The 16971-nt window shown below is 42.5% G+C and overlaps 1 protein-coding gene across 2 annotated transcripts in view; it reads left to right on the top strand.

Annotated features, from left to right (window-relative positions):
• The window catches only part of LOC124718907 (glycerol-3-phosphate dehydrogenase [NAD(+)], cytoplasmic), a 113943-nt gene that overhangs the window by 25248 nt on the left and 71724 nt on the right, over positions 1 to 16971 (top strand). For both annotated transcript variants that reach the window (XM_047244555.1, XM_047244556.1), the window contains exons 3-4: positions 5339 to 5479; positions 15092 to 15233. In XM_047244555.1, the coding sequence (XP_047100511.1) occupies positions 5339 to 5479; positions 15092 to 15233 (283 nt within the window). The remainder of the gene's footprint in view (positions 1 to 5338; positions 5480 to 15091; positions 15234 to 16971) is intronic.

Raw genomic sequence — 16971 nt, 5'->3', positions numbered from 1 at the left:
AATGTCTGCACATCAATAAGTTTCTACGTCTGAATCGTACCAAGACTAGCAAATAAGTGAAGTTAAGCTTTCGCTCTCAAGAGTCAATAGTGGGTAGATAAATATTTTCTCTGCCATTGAGCACTGATACAGCTGCGACAGTATAATTTATGTCTGAGGGAACGAGTGTAGCGAGGCGAAATTCAAAGTCCCGCTACAGAGTGGGTGACATTCGTGTCGACTCCTGAGGGGCCTCACCAGTCTTTGACGAGTACGTGCTCGGCCACCACGGGGCCCGAGCCTTTGCAGCACTACTTCCCTCGCTGCGCTGCGTGTCTACACTCCTGCTATTCTTTTCTCCTCTCTCGGGAATCGAGTCGTACACCTTCTTCGGGAAACTGAATTCTCGGTAAAACTGTACATGGATTCGTCCTGTCCACCTGTCTTTCATTCCCTGCCCTTCCTTTTCTTATGCTTCATCTGCTTCGGTATTTGAAGTCTCTCCTCCTTTTCTTCTTCTTCCCGGTGCATTCCCGAAGGCTGGCCCACATGTTCGACATGCCAGAGGCGATCGGGTAATGCGTAATTCCCGGCCCCAGGTCGACACAAGTAGGGCTCGTATGAACAACCCCCCCCCCCCCCCTTTTGTTACGGGCCCAAGCCAGAAGCTGGTGATTGCCTGAGCTGGTACCTTCGTCTGTGCCGATCTGTCCCTTTTTGTCAGAAGTCCGGGAGGTGTGACCCGATACGCAGACAGTTGACCGAGGCAAGGAAGGAGATCGCCGTCGGAGATGCCAGCAATCGCGGGGGATTTCTCTGAGACGATTTCCTCGTCTCGAAAATGTGAGTGATTCGATGTGAAAGAATAGATGCCTCTCCCGGCTGCACTCAGACACCTCTTGGTGTTGCACACGGGAGGTGGTTAAAATTTTAAGACAGTTAATCCGTTTCTTATTCGGAACGGTGTAGATGCCATTGTCAGCCCTGTGAAGTCATGTTGTCAGTCGCGTAGTGGAACCTGGCTTTTAGTGACGGATAGTGCTTTTCAAACACAGAAACTCTTAATGCGGCACTTCTCCACAGCTATTCCGTTAAAGTAGAGGCTCGCGGCACTCCGAACTCTTCCCGTGCTGCCGCGTACACTCGGCCGCTCGACAGCCCAATAGAGCCCAAAATAACGGCCCGTCTCACTGACCAGGGAGTGACTGCAGTTGGACACACCGTAAAAAGGGTCGATAAAGGATTAGCACCGACTCGCACCGTATTCCTCCCATTTGATCGTGTGGTGCTTCCACCAAAAATTGGGGCTGGCTACGAAGCTATTACTGTCAGACCGTACGTCCCAAATCCCAGGTGTCTCTATAAATGTCAGCACTACGGCCGCATCCGTGAACCTCGTGAAGGTGCAGCCAAAAGCGTAACCTGCGGCAGGGTCACTCGTGAGGGTGTGTGTCAACCTCCTTCCCCTCACTGTATCGACTGTGCTACTTCCTCTCGTGACTGTCCAATCTACCTCAGTTAGGGAGCTGTTCAGGAGATCTGGCTGAAGGAGAAAATTCCTACTCACGTTGCTCAAAAAATGTCGGGTGGCCACAAATTTTGTACATCACCCTCCCGCAGTCGTAGTACAGCTCTCGCTGCACCTGGAGGTACGGAGGACACGGCTGTGCGGACTTGTGATTTCCAGTTTAGTGTCATCTATAGCTGCACACGATACCAACAGAACTTCCACCTGCACTAGTGAAACTGCGTGCCCAGCAAACACGAGCACCGAAATCTAAAAGGAGTACTCTAGCGATGAATTTCTGTGCCCATCTAGACAGCCTACCTGTGGATTTGCACCTGACAGACACAGAGGTTCTGAGCAGTCGAACAGAGGCGGAAGATCTTTCCCTTCTCCACCTTGGCGTTCTTCGGCAGTGTCGCCACCTGGTATCCTCGCTCAGCTGACCTCCGTTTCGCCGGGCCGGGCCGCGCCGCCGCCGACCGGTTCGCCGGCCGACCGGAGACGAATACAGTCACATCTGTGAAATGGTGGACCGGTATTTTCTGGCCTCTGAACCTGATCGTTGTGTGTGTTCAAATTCTGACATTTGGCTGGCACTGTAGTGACTGGCCTCTTATATGACTCTTCTCCCATCTGTCGTCGGATATGATTATTCTCCGACGAAACGTTTGCGGTATCGGATCCGGTAGGGTCGAATTACAGCTCCTCTTGTGACTGTACCATCCAGTTGTTTACTGCCTCCGGCAAACAAAATTACACCCTCACGGTCGTTTTCACATCTTGTACTTCACTTCAGTCCGTTTTGATCTTCCCCCTGAGGTTGGGACTCCGGCTTGTGGAGAAGTCGTGTCGCTCATTTGAGAAGACACTTATAGTCGCACAGTTTCCTCACGTACCCAGCTTCGTGCTGTTGCCGTCCGATTTTATCTACCTGGTTACACCTTCTCTCTTTGCGACATCTACTTACCTTCGTCTTCTGCCATCACCTGGGGCAAACATTTTGCAGCCTATTGCTCGACTTCATCCTCCCTTCTCGCTGTCCGGCGAAATCGATGCCCGCCGTCCCCTTTGGGACTCTCCGCACCACTGTCGGAGAGGCTCTCTCCTAGTAGATATCTTCGACCGGTTCATTCTAATCTGTCGGGACACGAGTAGAAGCACATTTCTTTTCAATTCCACGCACTACGGACCTTTCGATCTGTACTGCTCGACTTGCTTTTCGTCTCAGGTGGTCTGTTCTTTCTGACACACACTAGAGTGTGTGTCATTCGTTTGCTAATGCCTATCCCAATTGTGCGTTCGACCGACTGGTAGCTCTACTGTTCGCTGGCCACTTTCGACGAACACAGTTTCCCCTGCATTGAGGATGAGACAGGACACCTCACTGACGCTATCCTTACTGCTGTACCTCACCGTGACGTGCCCCGATCTCCTGGTGGACCGAAGCGTGCCGTGACACTATTTGCACGTGGAGACGAGCTCTCCACATTGTTAAATGCCATCCCACGATGGTGGACTGTATCCGTTATAAAAGAACTGTGTGTGCAGTCTCGTTGTGTTTTTACAGATAACGGGAAAGCTAGTTGGCTTTCTTTTCAAAGCTCTTATCAGATTTACTCCCTCTTCTGTCGTTTGGGGGTGATCTCTGCTGCTCCTCCGAGGTTACTCGATTGGGTTTTTGCGTGTTCACCTCAGGTTTTTATTTAGTACTTATTTTTTCTTGTATTGTGATATGGGCACTTTGACCTTACCAGTTGTAATGGTACTTTGACTACCTCGCCTCCGCCAATACAAAGATATAATTTATGATCACGCATGCAGAAGAGCGCTGTGCCAGCGACCGATTTTTTTTTTATAAATAACTTCGATCTTTTTTTTTTTCCCCATAGGTGTTTGTTTTTAACAACTAATTAATGACTCTCTCTCTCTTGTCTTCATACGAAAGATGTGTATTTTTCGGCACTGTGTTGAATGTGCTTTTGGGTGGAAATTAAAATTATATTACAAAGCGAGGTTGTTTCAATAGTGATTCGAGGTGGTTATCGCCAAATTTGTAAATTGATCATGACGGTGACAACTTGAAGAAGTTTTCAACAGATGGAGAAAAGTGAAAGACGGGTCGTCCTACAAGAGAAATTAGGAGAACAGCCATGAAGACTATATTGTAATTAGTACTGTGTTTCTAACAAGATTATAAGGTAAATTTCAATTAGTTTCTGATGCTATTTCCAAACAGTCGCTTTTTGTAGTGTTGCTGACCCAGTCTGCCATGCACGGTCAAATTACAGCACGATCTCAATCAGTAATAGGAAGTCCGCCTTATCCGCAACTTATTCCATCAAAATTCAAAACCCAATCAGATTTTCTATTTTATATTTTTTCACGGCAGAACCCCGAGGAAAGGAAACACTACAGTTTTGCATCCTAAAGCACTGACCGACCACTATTTGCCTCCAGGTCCAGACCATTGAAGTATTTCATTAATTCTGTTAGACCATTGGTGGCAAAAGATTCTAGCTCATTACATTCTCTACCCCAAAGTAAGATTGAAATGACATCTGCAAAGCTCACTATATGGAAATTAATTGGCTATGCAATGTCATTAGTGTAGATGAGGGGGAGAAAGGAGTAAATGATTGAGACCTGACATAAACCGTGTATTACTTGTTGCTAATTGACTGAAACTTTACAATTTTTTCATCTAATTTGTATGTTAATTTAGCTGGTTGTCTGTCGATTTGGGGGAGGAACGAAACAGTGAGGTCGTCGGACCCGTCGGATTTGGGGAGGAAGAGGAAGAAATCGACCCTGTCCTTTCAGAGGAACCATCCCGGCATTTGCCTGAAGCGATTTAGGGAAATCGCGGAAAACCTAAATCGGGACGGCCGGACGTGGAATTGAGTCCTCCCGAATGTGAGTCTGGCGTGCCAACCATTGCCCCACCGCACTTGGTGTATGTCAATTTAGTGCAGTGTTTAGAAGTAACAGGTGTGTGGCTAGGAGATGCACAGATGCATCCCTGATACATTGTAACTTGAGTTTTTAGAAGTATTGTACAGTTTACTGTGCTGAAATATTTTGTCTGGTCTGAAAATACACCTGCTGTCTGCTTTCTCTGGTCCAGCTTACACCACACTTTGCAGAAGTAGTGTGTGATTGCTGTTGTTGTGCCTAGCTCTTGTCTAAAGCCACTCGTGTTTGGGGCACTGAGCAGGGACAGTATAATACTTTCAAATATCTTACAAAAGGCGGGAATTAACGATACTGGTGTATAGTTGGAAATATCTTAGTTACTTACCTTTTTATATACATTGGTTTCACAACAATCACTCTTAGAACAGTTGGGTACATGTCTTCCCTAATTCTGCATTTAATCAGGTAGGCAAGAGGTTTTGAGATTCCTTTTAAGTGCACCTTATTAATTGCACTAGATACACCATCCCATTTAGCTGAAATTCTATTGTTAGGCAGGGATACTGCTCCGTACTTGTCGTTCATTGAGTTATGCAGATTCAAACTCAGTTCATAGAGTGAAGTGACGTGAGGTCTCGACCTGTGCGTCTGTAATGTGGATTGGTCAATATGATAGTGAAACATTCTTTCTCCATTTTAGACTGTTGAGAAAATTACCATTTTTGCATACGTGGGTGGAAAAAATGCACAGTTCCGGGGAAAATATTCTCGGGGCAAATGGATGACGAACGTTAAAGGTTTAGTTTTCGAGTTGCTCCACCGTCTGAGCTACCAAACTGTCACTCGTTACAGTTGTGGACTCCAGAATGACCCACGATGTGGAACGTAACCATTTTTCTGTAAAATTACTGAGCCCTCCTTATTTGCTTCGTCAAACAGGTGGCGATACCTGACGTGGTGCAGGCGGCGGATGGAGCGGACGTGCTCATCTTCGTGGTGCCTCACCAGTTCATCCGCAACATCTGCGCGTCGCTCCTCGGTCGCATCAAGCCGGATGCTGTCGGTCTCTCCCTTATAAAGGTAAGTGTCTGCTCTGTAAGTGCACTGTTTGGAGTCGGGCCTTTAATTCCTCAATTTTGTTTTACTGCACTTTATTTGTGGCTTTAATGCACTTCGTAGTGGATTGCCGAGTGTATGTGTAGATGCAGATTCTGGGAGTCTGTGACCACTGCCAGGTTCTCGTAGGTATAATAATGAGTATTGCTGAGGGTGCCTAGAGTTTACCAGATCTGTGGGTCTTTTTTATTTAATTTGTCACCTTGAATTTAGTGTAAATTTTTATATCCAGTAAGTTTTACATTCCAGAATGAAATTTTCACTCTGCAGCAGTGTGTGTGTGCTGATATGAAACTTCGTGGCAGATAAAAACTGAGGCAGATGGATGTGTACACAGAGGAGCTCAGAAATAAGAGGTACTAGATGGAGATATTACCTGGAGTGATCAGAATAGAAGCGGCTTCTCTGGATTCAAAATGTTAGTTTATGAACATTGAGGAGTCAGATTTTAATAAGGGATGTTTCTTATTGTCAAAGAGAATAAACAGTATAGAACTGTCTATAAATCTAATGCCTGTCCGTTTAAAGAAAAAAATATAAGTCAGCTTGAGCAAAAATTTGAAAACCACAATCTGTAAGATAGGGCATCAGATAACCTCAACTCATTGTTGCCACAGGTGAGGGTAGATTCAGTGAGCTCAGAAATTGTACACACTCGAGGAAATGCACGGTGATTGTATGACGTGCCGGTCCCCACTTTTGTATTTCTCGAGCTTTCTTTTTCTCAATTGATGCTAAATGCCCTGTAAACATTTTCAATTCAACTGTTAACAACTGGGTGAACTCTGTGAAGTGTACGTGTGTAATGACAGCTGCACTTTTAACTCTTCCTTCAGTCTGACCACTTCTCTGTGTCTTGTTTACATTCTGTCATAAAACAGAATGTGTAATTTGATCTTTAATCACCACCTCGTTTATAATGGAAATAAGGTGAGAAGAGAGAAGCAAATAGTGACGAAAAAGTAACTTGTCCAATGTAGCTCAGAGCTCAGTAGTTTGACAGTTGTGAAAATCAAATAGTGTATCGGGGTACAAGTAATTATAAGAATACTGGTGTAAGATCTGAGAGTCCAACTTCACCCAAACACTTTGGATGTGGGAGACGAGATAGTGTAGGTGAGAATTTGCTACTGTATGAGAACTTTTGTGCCGAAAACACAGGGAATGCGTGAAACTTGCTACCAAATTAAAGCTGTGTGCCACACTGAGAACCTCACCTTTTGTGGTCAGTGCTCTGAGTCGTGATTTACTCTAGACACTTCGGTCCTGCCAGAATTGTGTAGCAAATTTGGTGGCATCTTTGGTTTCAGTATCCACTTAATTTCATAATTTACTGTATCTGTTAATTAGCCATCTTCGGAATCATTACTTTGCTTCGCTACACCCGTACTGTCACAACTCCTGTCCGGGCGTTTGTGGCAATGTAATTTGTACGTGGTTTGGCACTTTGTGCCAACTGTCTACAACAGGATTTTGTTGATTACTACTCTGCATCCATCTCATCCAAACTGAATCAAAAACAATTTTTTTTTGTCGTACGTGTTTTGCCTTTGTTATTTTTGAAGCACCTTCAGTGGTCAAAAATATATACATATTTATGTGTATACTATTTTGTTTTTCATATTCAGCATTATACATTGAGGTTGTGAAAAGTTGTGGTACTTTCTGGTTTCCTGTCATGTAAATTTGTAAGTGGAAATTTAAATTATTGTTACTCCATAGAAAAGCAGGAAATATTATGTTAAATATGTAAAAATAAAATTGTAATACACTTCAGGCTACTGAAGATACTTCTCAAATAATAAATGTGTGTGGCACAAAAAATTTGTTTGCTTCAGTTGTAGTACATGGACCCATAGAATAGGTATTAACAACATAGTATTACACCACACAACTAAAGAAAGTAGAAAGCTCCACTCTTTTTGCAAAATTTATTGTTCCTAGTCTTGTAACTGAGAAAAGTTGTCATCTTAGGGTGGTATCATCTAAAAGAGAAGAAATTCCACTCAAGTCATATGATACTTTGAGGGGGCAGGCTAGCAATTTTTTCTGTCAATATCATTGGGGTTTGCCTTAAAAGAATTGTTCATTAGATCTATTGAATTGAATAGGGTAGGGTTCCTATAATTTGTGTCTTACGATTACTAACTTCATTCTGAATTATCTTATTGGGAATGACTGGTGGGGAAATGCGATGCAGTATGTAGAGAATGAAACATGAGATGTGTTGTTAAGAAAATTGCTCTATTAACCACTTGAGCAAATGACCCTTAATTCTGTCAGTATTTGTAGTCTTATCGCTTCCCCTCCCCCCCTCCAGCTCTGTTCATCTGCGTGTCTGTGTGCACGTGTGGAAGAAGGCAATTTCCGTACACCTGTGGCCGTGCAAGTAATTACTGTAATGAAGTTTGTTGTTTACTCCTACAGCAGTTGTGTGATAACACGGTTTCTCAGTACTCTAGAGGCGAGGAGTATTTTCTCACCTATCTGTTTTCTAACCCACCTCTGACCAATAACACACAGAGATATTGAGCAAGGTTCGTATCACTGTGATAAGGGCTATCTTTTAGAGAGTTATTTCAGGTCAGAAGATGCACTGCTGTTATCTCTGTGACCGGAGGTCAAGGACTCGATATACGCGCCCTCTGCTCTCACACCCGGCTGTCACTAAACTGAGTTCGGTAGTGAAAAGTACACAGTAATAAATCACATTCGTAGGAAAATAAATGGAGGTGGGCTGGCAGTTTCCTGCACAGCACAAACGAATGCACAAAACGAGAGTTATCTTGTGGGTAATGCGACAGACTTATAGCTCAGTTCTGCGGATTAACGCTTTCTGCACACTTGCTGATGCCCCTTTGAATATCTTGGAATTCTTACTCGTTTCCCAGCCCACTTCATCCCAGAACAGTATTTGTATTTAATAATAATCAGTTTCAAATATGGTGGAAAGTCTTATTGATAATCTGTCGGATTTGTATTCGGTCTATGCAATCACAATAACTGGAAGACACACACAGTTGTTAATCCTTTCAGGGGCAAAATAAATAAAAAATTAATTTTTAATTTTTCCCTGTTTGTATTGTATTAATTTTCATACAGTGAGACAGAAAAATGTAAAAATTAAATGAATATCTAAAAACAAAGATGATGTGACTTACCAAATGAAAGTGCTGGCAGGTCAACAGACACACAAACATACACACAAAATTCAAGCTTTCGCAACAAACTGTTGCCTCATCAGGAAAGAGGGAAGGAGAGGGAAAGACGAAAGGATGTGTGGATGGATATGTGTGTGTGTGTGTGTGTGTGTGTGTGTGTGTGTGTGTGTGTGTGTGTGTATACCCGTCCTTTTTTTCCCCCTAAGGTAAGTCTTTCCGCTCCCGGGATTGGAATGACTCCTTACCCTCTCCCTTAAAACCCACATCCTTTCGTTTTTCCCTCTCCTTCCCTCTTTCCTGATGAGGCAACAGTTTGTTGCAAAAGCTTGAATTTTGTGTGTTTGTTTGTGTGTCTGTCGACCTGCCAGCACTTTCATTTGGTAAGTCACATCATCTTTGTTTTTAGATATATATTTCCTACGTGGAATGTTTCCCTCTATTATAACCATAAAAATTAAATGAAATATACATAAACTGACACACACATTGTGGTTTCAAATGGAGCCACTGCCCGCTAAATATCATCACTTTTGATGATACAGTAAAAAGCAATTCCTTTCTGGAGATAAGCTTAAGGCTACCTGGCAATGACTACATGTCCAGCTGCTTTTGTGGGGTTCTTCCTTTGTGCTGCAATGCAATGTTTTGCTTCCGATATACGTTTCTCATGGGGAACAACAGTTTTGAATTTTTTGCAGATGGTTCTGACGGTGTACTGGGATGGCCAGGACCATCTTTCAAGACATTACTGCCTACCAGGCCTGTGGCAACACGTCTTCGAAGATTCTTTAGCACTTGCTTCGCTGTTGGATTACATAATCGAAACAGAATAAATGCATTTCCAATAGAAATATCAACTATATACCAAAATAATCTTAGCCACCACCTTCATGATTTCCTGTCTATTGCATAAAAACTGTTCATCATATCTGCTTTATCGACACAACCCATATTTGTATTATGATTTCACTATTTTTGGGCAAGGTACCTTTGTGATTTTTCCATACTTTTCTTTACGGCTTACTTCTTCAGCATATACAGGCGAATCAATTGTAGACAGCAACATGATTACACGTTTGTCTTTCCATTTGATGCAGGCAATGCCATCAGAACGAACTAACCAGTCAAGCTCTCCTCTTTGCAACTCTTTTCTGTTTTTAGTGTAGGAAGTCCTTTTCTGTGTGATCTAATTGTTACACAGGTAAAAAGTCCATCATCTTTTAGCTTCTGTAAAAGTGAGACACTGGTAAAAAAAAAATTTTCAATGTATATGTGGTATCCCTTTCCTTCCAAGCCTTTACACACATCTCTCACAATTCTCTCTCCTAAGGATTTTTCCACTATGCCTTCAACGTTTCCAGTATATATCTGAAAATCACAAATATATCCAAGCTTATCAGCTCTGACCCAGATTTTGTATCCCCTCTTGATTGGCTTTTGGGGCGTATATTGTTTGAATGCGATTTGTCCTTTGAACTTCACCACGCATTCATCTATAGCTTGCTCCTTAGTAGGTGCATAGAATTCTTTGAAGTTTATCGGTATCTGATTGATTAGTGGACAGATTTTATATAATTTGTCATAATTTCTACTCTCCCTTGAAGGCATAACAGTGTTGTCATTGATGTGAATATGTGTCAAAATCCAGTTGAACCTTTTTACCGACATTAGTGAGTAAATGTACTCATCTCGAAATTCCTTATGGGGTGATGAGCAATTGCGATAATAACAAGGTTTCTCGGTTCCCATTAGAATGTTCATAGCCAAAAATACTTTTAGTTCTGCTTTAGAGAGAGGCCTGAAATTGCCACCTTTCTGTGTTGCGTACAGGTTAGACTGGAAGACTATGTGTTCTAACATAGTGTTACAAAACAGACAAAACAAATCTACTGGTTGCATACCTTCACTGTAATTCGTTAAGTTTTCCTCGTACACCAGCTTCCTTTGAAAAATTGCACTGACGTCCTTTCTCCATGAAAAATTTGCAATGGAACACAGTGGCAAATCGTCATTAGTGCTGAAACTATCATCACTGTCATTGTCAAAGTAGTCTTCACTCTCACTTTCCGAAATAATTTGAGATAAAACAGGTGTTTTCATTTGCAAATCCAGATCACTGCCTTCAGCTACCTCATCACTTCCACTGTCACTGCTAGTGTCAATGTGTGAGTCGGGATCTGAAAGAATATCTGCGAAAAGGCACTCCAGAATTTCCTCATCCTTTAGTCTGTGAGAATACATCATGTGAAACTGGGAAAAAAAAAAAAAAATTGTCACACCTACTAATACTGCCGTTACAGGAGCAGTGGTTTCAAATGGAACCACCACAACATTCGCGGAAACAAATGCATTATTTATTTATTATTGCAGTACATATAGTATTAATGTAAACAGAACAGTATTCTGCATTTAGTACATGCATAAAAGTTACCTAATCCAGAAGAATAGAGTCACAATTTGAGAACAAAGACATTCGCGCACAGTGTACAAAAATGGCTATCCAACTCGCCTCACTACATGCTAATATTTACAGATTTTTTTGCGGTTCCAGTGACAGCCGCTAGCGGGCAGCACCAACTAGGCTGCTGAATGATGTCCCCAAATGTAGCCACTGCCCTTTTGCCACAGAATGAGGAAATTGTAGGTGGTTTCAAACGGAACCACTTCCCCGGAAAGGGTTAATGCCTTAAAGTCTGCATCCTTCTCTGAGGTTCAGATTGTAGTTGAATGTTGTGGCGCAAAAGACTTCAATAATTTTCCACCGGACATAAAATGTGAAACTGGGAATCTGAGAAACTCTGGAAATTGAAACTTCCTCACTTTGCTTACGTGCCATTGTGTTAATAGTTTGGAAGGCAAATTCAATTCGGAAGGGTATAGAGTCTGGGAAGATACAGGAGGGCCGGCAAGTACCTACCTCCAGGGTGGAAGCTTGGAGTACTGTGACACAATCTTTCTAAAACACGTACGGTATACACAGTAACTTAACACGGCTGTGTCATTTCTGCACCAGAGCTCGAAATCGGAAAGATGGTGCAGAAATTAATAAAATAAGAAATCAACAGATGTACCAGGTGATCAAAAAGTCAGTATAAATTTGAAAACTGAATAAATCACGGAATAATATAGATAGAGAGGTACAAATTGACACACATGCTTGGAATGACATGGGGTTTTATTAGAACCAAAAAAATACAAAAGTTCAAAAAATGCCTGACAGATAGCATTTCATCTGATCAGAATAGCAATAATTAGCATAACAAAGTAAGACAAAGCAAAGATAATGTTATTTACAGGAAATGCTCAATATGTCCACCATCATTCCTCAACAATAGCTGTAGTCGAGGAATAGTGTTGTGAACAGCACTGTAAAGCATGTTCGGAGTTATGGTGAGGCATTGGCTTCGGATGTTGTCTTTCAGCATCCCTAGAGATGTCGGTCGATCACGATACACTTGCGACTTCAGGTAACCCCAAAGCCAATAATCGCACAGACTGTGGTCTGGGGACCTGGGAGGCCAAGCACGACAAAAGTGGTGACTGAGCACACGATCATCACCAAACGATGCGCGCAAGAGATCTGTCGGACATTTTGTGAATTTTTTCCCTAATCAAACCCCATGTCATTCCAAGCATGTGTGTCAATTTTTACTTCTCTATCTACGTTGTTCCGTGGTTTATTAAGTTTTCAAATTTATACTGACTTTTTGATCACCCAGTAGATGAAGTTAACGTGTGTTCTGAAGATGTGCGTAGGCATAGTATGAGCCCCTTCAACAAATGTAATAAAGGAGTCCTTTAGTTCGGGTATTTTCCAAAGTACTGAGCTGTGCCAATGCTAAAGACAGTTAATGTGGAGAGTGTTGAAAACTATAGGCCAACTTCACTAATGTCTGCAATCACAGCAATAATTGAATCAGTTGTGTAAGACAGACTAAAGAGTTACACAAATAAGCACAACCTTTTTAACAAAGCGCAGTTTGGTTTATGACGTAGGGGATCTACACTGTCAGCCATTACAGAGTTAAAAAAAGTGGTACTTGAAGCTCTTGACAAGGATGACTCTGTTACAGACCCATTCTGAGACTTGTCCAAGGTTTTTGACACTAAAATTAGAAGTAAAAGCTTCAAAACAGACAAGGTCGCTACGGTGCAACATTCATTTCGATTACCTGTTTCGGCAAGCTATTTACCGTCTTCAGATCTGTAAAGCATTGGATGAAAATTGTTAACACAGTGGTTTCAGAAATAGTGGGATGTCACACATTTTTACATAATATGTAATAACTACATGCCTTATGCACTACCTTTCAATGAGCATAGACTATATACACAATGTAATGTGTCACATTATAAAAAGACATCTCAGGAACACGTGAAGTGTAGTGTATCCTTGTTACCTACAATTGAGTGAACTTCTGCGAGTTAGTTGTTGATATATTTTCTACAGGAACTGTAACTTCCTTGACCACGTGTGTATTAAGTGATATAATGAACACACAACACTTTGTTATACTGTTACAAGATTTTATAAACAATATTTTTAAAAGTTTAATTTTTCAACAAAATCAGCTTACAATGTGCCGATTTGGTCTACTTCTCATTATATGTACAGACAAATTGTATAATTGTGTTTTATGATTCTAGGATGTTACTGTGCTCCTACGCTTCATATTACCTGAGGTATTTCTGTCTGTTACTAGTACAGTGCCACCTGGTGGTTGATCGTGACATCTCTATTGTTTACTTTAGAATCTGTCTTCATTCAGCTATTGTATGGACATGAGCATGTATATTTGGTGCAGTAAGCAGGGCATTTCATGTAATGATTACTTTATACTTGACATGCCAAAATACTAAAATTTCCATGTTCTTAAAATGTTATTTTGATGTGACACTGTATAGCATGTGTCTAGTCAAAGTTCGTTGAAATGTATTGCATAATATATATGTGGAATGTATGTTGTTGTTGTTGTTGTTGTTGTTGTTGTTTTGGTGGTGGTGGTGGTGGTGGTGGTGGTGGTGGTGGTGGTCTTCAGTCCAGAGACTGGTTTGATGCAGCTCTCCATGCTACTCTATCCTGTGCAAGCTCCTTCATCTCCCAGTACCTACTGCAACCTACATCCTTCTGAATCTGCTTAGTGTGTTCATGTCTTGGTCTCCCTCTACGATTTTTACCCTCCACACTGCCGTCCAATGCTAAATTTGTGATCCCTTGATACCTCAGAATATGCCCTACCAACCGATCCCTTCTTCTAGTCAAGTTGTGCTACAAATTTCTCATCTCTCCTATTCAATACCTCCTCATTAGTTATGTGATCTACCCATCTAATCTTCAGCATTCTTCTGTAGCACCACATTTTGAAAGCTTCTATTATCTTCTTGTCTTAACTATTTATTGTCCATGTTTCACTTCCATACGTGGCTACACTCCATACAAATAATTTCAGAAACAACTGCCTGGCACTTAAATCTATACTCGATGTTAACAAATTTCTCTTCTTCAGAAACGCTTTCCTTGCCATTGCCAGTCTACATTTTATATCCTCTGTACTTCAGCCATCATCAGTTATTTTGCTCTCCAAGTAGCAAAACTCCTTTACTACTTTAAGCGTCTCATTTCCTAATCTCATTCCCTCAGCATCGCCCGACTTAATACGACTACATTCCATTATCCTCGTTTTACTTTTGTTGATGTTGATCTTATATCCTGCTTTCAAGACACTGTCCATTCCATTCAACTGCTCTTCCATGTCCTTTGCTGTCTCTGACAGAATTACAGTGTCATCGACGAACCTCAAAGTTTTTATTTCTACTCCGAATTTTTTAAGTCAGTTACTCTCAATAAATATTCAGAGCTATTTTATCTAAATAACTAGACACTTCTTCTCCTAAGAAATTTTCTACATTTGTCAGAGTATGTGAACGTATATCTGCATAAAACATATTACACGTGATAATTTGATCAACCCCACCAGAACTGTAGCCCACACAGGTACAACATGAACGATCCGACAAACGAACCACTTTGCCACCATGATGAAGCTGCTGTGGCCTCGAGATCTGTCGCTGCCAGCTACCTACGGATCAGCAGCTGATCCTTTCTTCCCAGTGTTGTAGTCTTTTGTGTACTGAATGTAAGTTCTGCACTGATGTTAGTCTCACTGTTTCTGTGTTTCTGTTTTAGTCGTCTGTCCTAAATACAGTGTTTCTAATTAGTAGTAGTTTCGAGAGATTGAGAACTGCTGCTTGCACTTTTAAAGGTTCTGCCATGCAATATTTATCAGCAAAAAACTGACTTTTACGCTTTACAAATGACATAAACCCAACTCGTATCCACACCCTCCTGTGCTTTATATTCGGTGAGGGCTTTTTATAAAAATAGTCTCGGACATCAGTGCTTTCCATTTTTCAGGGTTTTGACCACGTCGAAGGTGGAGCCATCGACTTGATCTCGAATACGATCAGCCGCTTACTGAAGATCCAAGTTTGCGTCCTCATGGGAGCCAACCTGGCCAGCGAGGTGGCTGCCGGCATGTTCTGTGAAACCACCATCGGTGAGTTGACGGGAGGTGTGGAGCGGTGAGTATGACTCGATCGGCCGGCAGAATGCAGAGTACAGGCGTGCCCGGTGACCGAACTTCTCCTGTCCCTCAAACGGGAGAGACAGATAAGCTGAAGAAGAAAATCGGAACATGTAATGGGTACTAACTAGTAGCGAGTTTTTTCAAGAAATGTGCTGTGAAATCTCAAAATATGTTTGTCATTCACCACTGCAGGCCATTAACAGAGGTTGGAGTGCACAGATTGAGCTATCAAGTATGTGAGTGGCTCAAATACTTGACCTAACAGAACTGACCCTTTCGTCTCCGAAGGTGAGGGTTTGGGAGACAGAAAGGTACTGTCGGCACTCCCCCCCCCTGTGTGTGTGTGTGTGTGTGTGTGTGTGTGTGTGTGTGTGTGTGTGTTACTCTTAAGCATATAAAAATATAAGTTAATGCATACGAGTAGGATAAAGATTCCAGAATGAGATTTTCACTCTGCAGCAGAGTGTGCGCCGATAAGAAACTTCCTGTCAGATTAAAACTGTGTTCCGGACCGAGGCTCGAGCTCGGGACCTTTGCCTTCCGCGGGCAAGTGCTCTACCATCTGAGCTACCCAAGCACGACTCACACTCCTTCCTCACAGCTTTACTTCCGCCAGTACCTCGTCTCCTACCTTCCAATCTTTACAGAAGCTCTCCTGCCAGGAAGTTTCATATCAGCACACACTCCGCTGCAGAGTGAGAATCTCATTCTGGAAACATCCCCCAGGCTGTGGCTAAGCCATGTCTCTGCAATATTCTTTCAGGAGTGCTAGTTCTGCATGGTTCGCAGGAGAGCTTCTGTAAAGTTTGGATGGTAGGAGACGAGGTACTGGCAGAAGTAAAGCTGAGGACAGGGCACGAGTCGTCCTTGGATAGCTCAGATGGTAGAGCACTTGCTCGCGAAAGGCAAAGGTCCCGGGTTAGAGTCTCGGTCTGGCACACAGTTTTAATCTGCCAGGAAGTTTCAGGATAAAGATTACTGTAATGTCCAAATACAGTGACAGTCATGTTTTTTTAGACTCGGTTGTTTAGACTAAATATCTGGACACAGTATTGCAGAGTGATAAGAGAGGGAACGAGCACGTAAGGTCAGTTGTAGGAAGAGGGATCGGTCGACTTTGTTTGTCAGGAGAATTCTAGGAAAGTGTAGTTCGTCCATAAAGGAGGCCTCGTGTTCGAGATCCCGGCCGGATCGGACCGAAGGGAGACGTCGACAGTGTGCTGCTAGATCTGTTAGTGGTAGCTTTGGTCGTCACGTGACTGTTATGGAAACCCTCTCGTGAAACTGAATGGGGATCAGGAGGAGGAAGGTATTCTTTTTCTGAAACACTAAAGAGAAAGTTTAGAGAACTGACCTTTGCGACACACTGCAGAACAGTCACACTGCCACGGACAGCATCTTGTGTGAGAACCGCGGAGTCGAGACGAGTGTAGCAGGGGATCGTGTGGAGGCGTGTAGGCGGTCTGTTGCCCTCACTCCATTTGTGAGTGGAACGGGAAAGGAAACTGCAGGTAGCGGTATGACGTATTCTCCGGTGTGCACCGTACGGTGGGTTGTGGAGTACGGGTGCAGATGTAGATAGGAGTGAACCCCATATATGTTCTTTGTGTAAAGGGGAGAAAAACGTCGCAGGTTTTCGGTGTTTGCAGAATGTTAGCTTCTATTTGTTTTCCGCTGTACTTCTTATGGGTCAAAGATTACACTCACA

Source organism: Schistocerca piceifrons, chromosome 10, assembly GCF_021461385.2.
Source record: "Schistocerca piceifrons isolate TAMUIC-IGC-003096 chromosome 10, iqSchPice1.1, whole genome shotgun sequence".
In the NCBI taxonomy this organism is placed as follows: domain Eukaryota; kingdom Metazoa; phylum Arthropoda; class Insecta; order Orthoptera; family Acrididae; genus Schistocerca; species Schistocerca piceifrons.
This window is presented reverse-complemented; position numbering and strand designations above follow the sequence as displayed.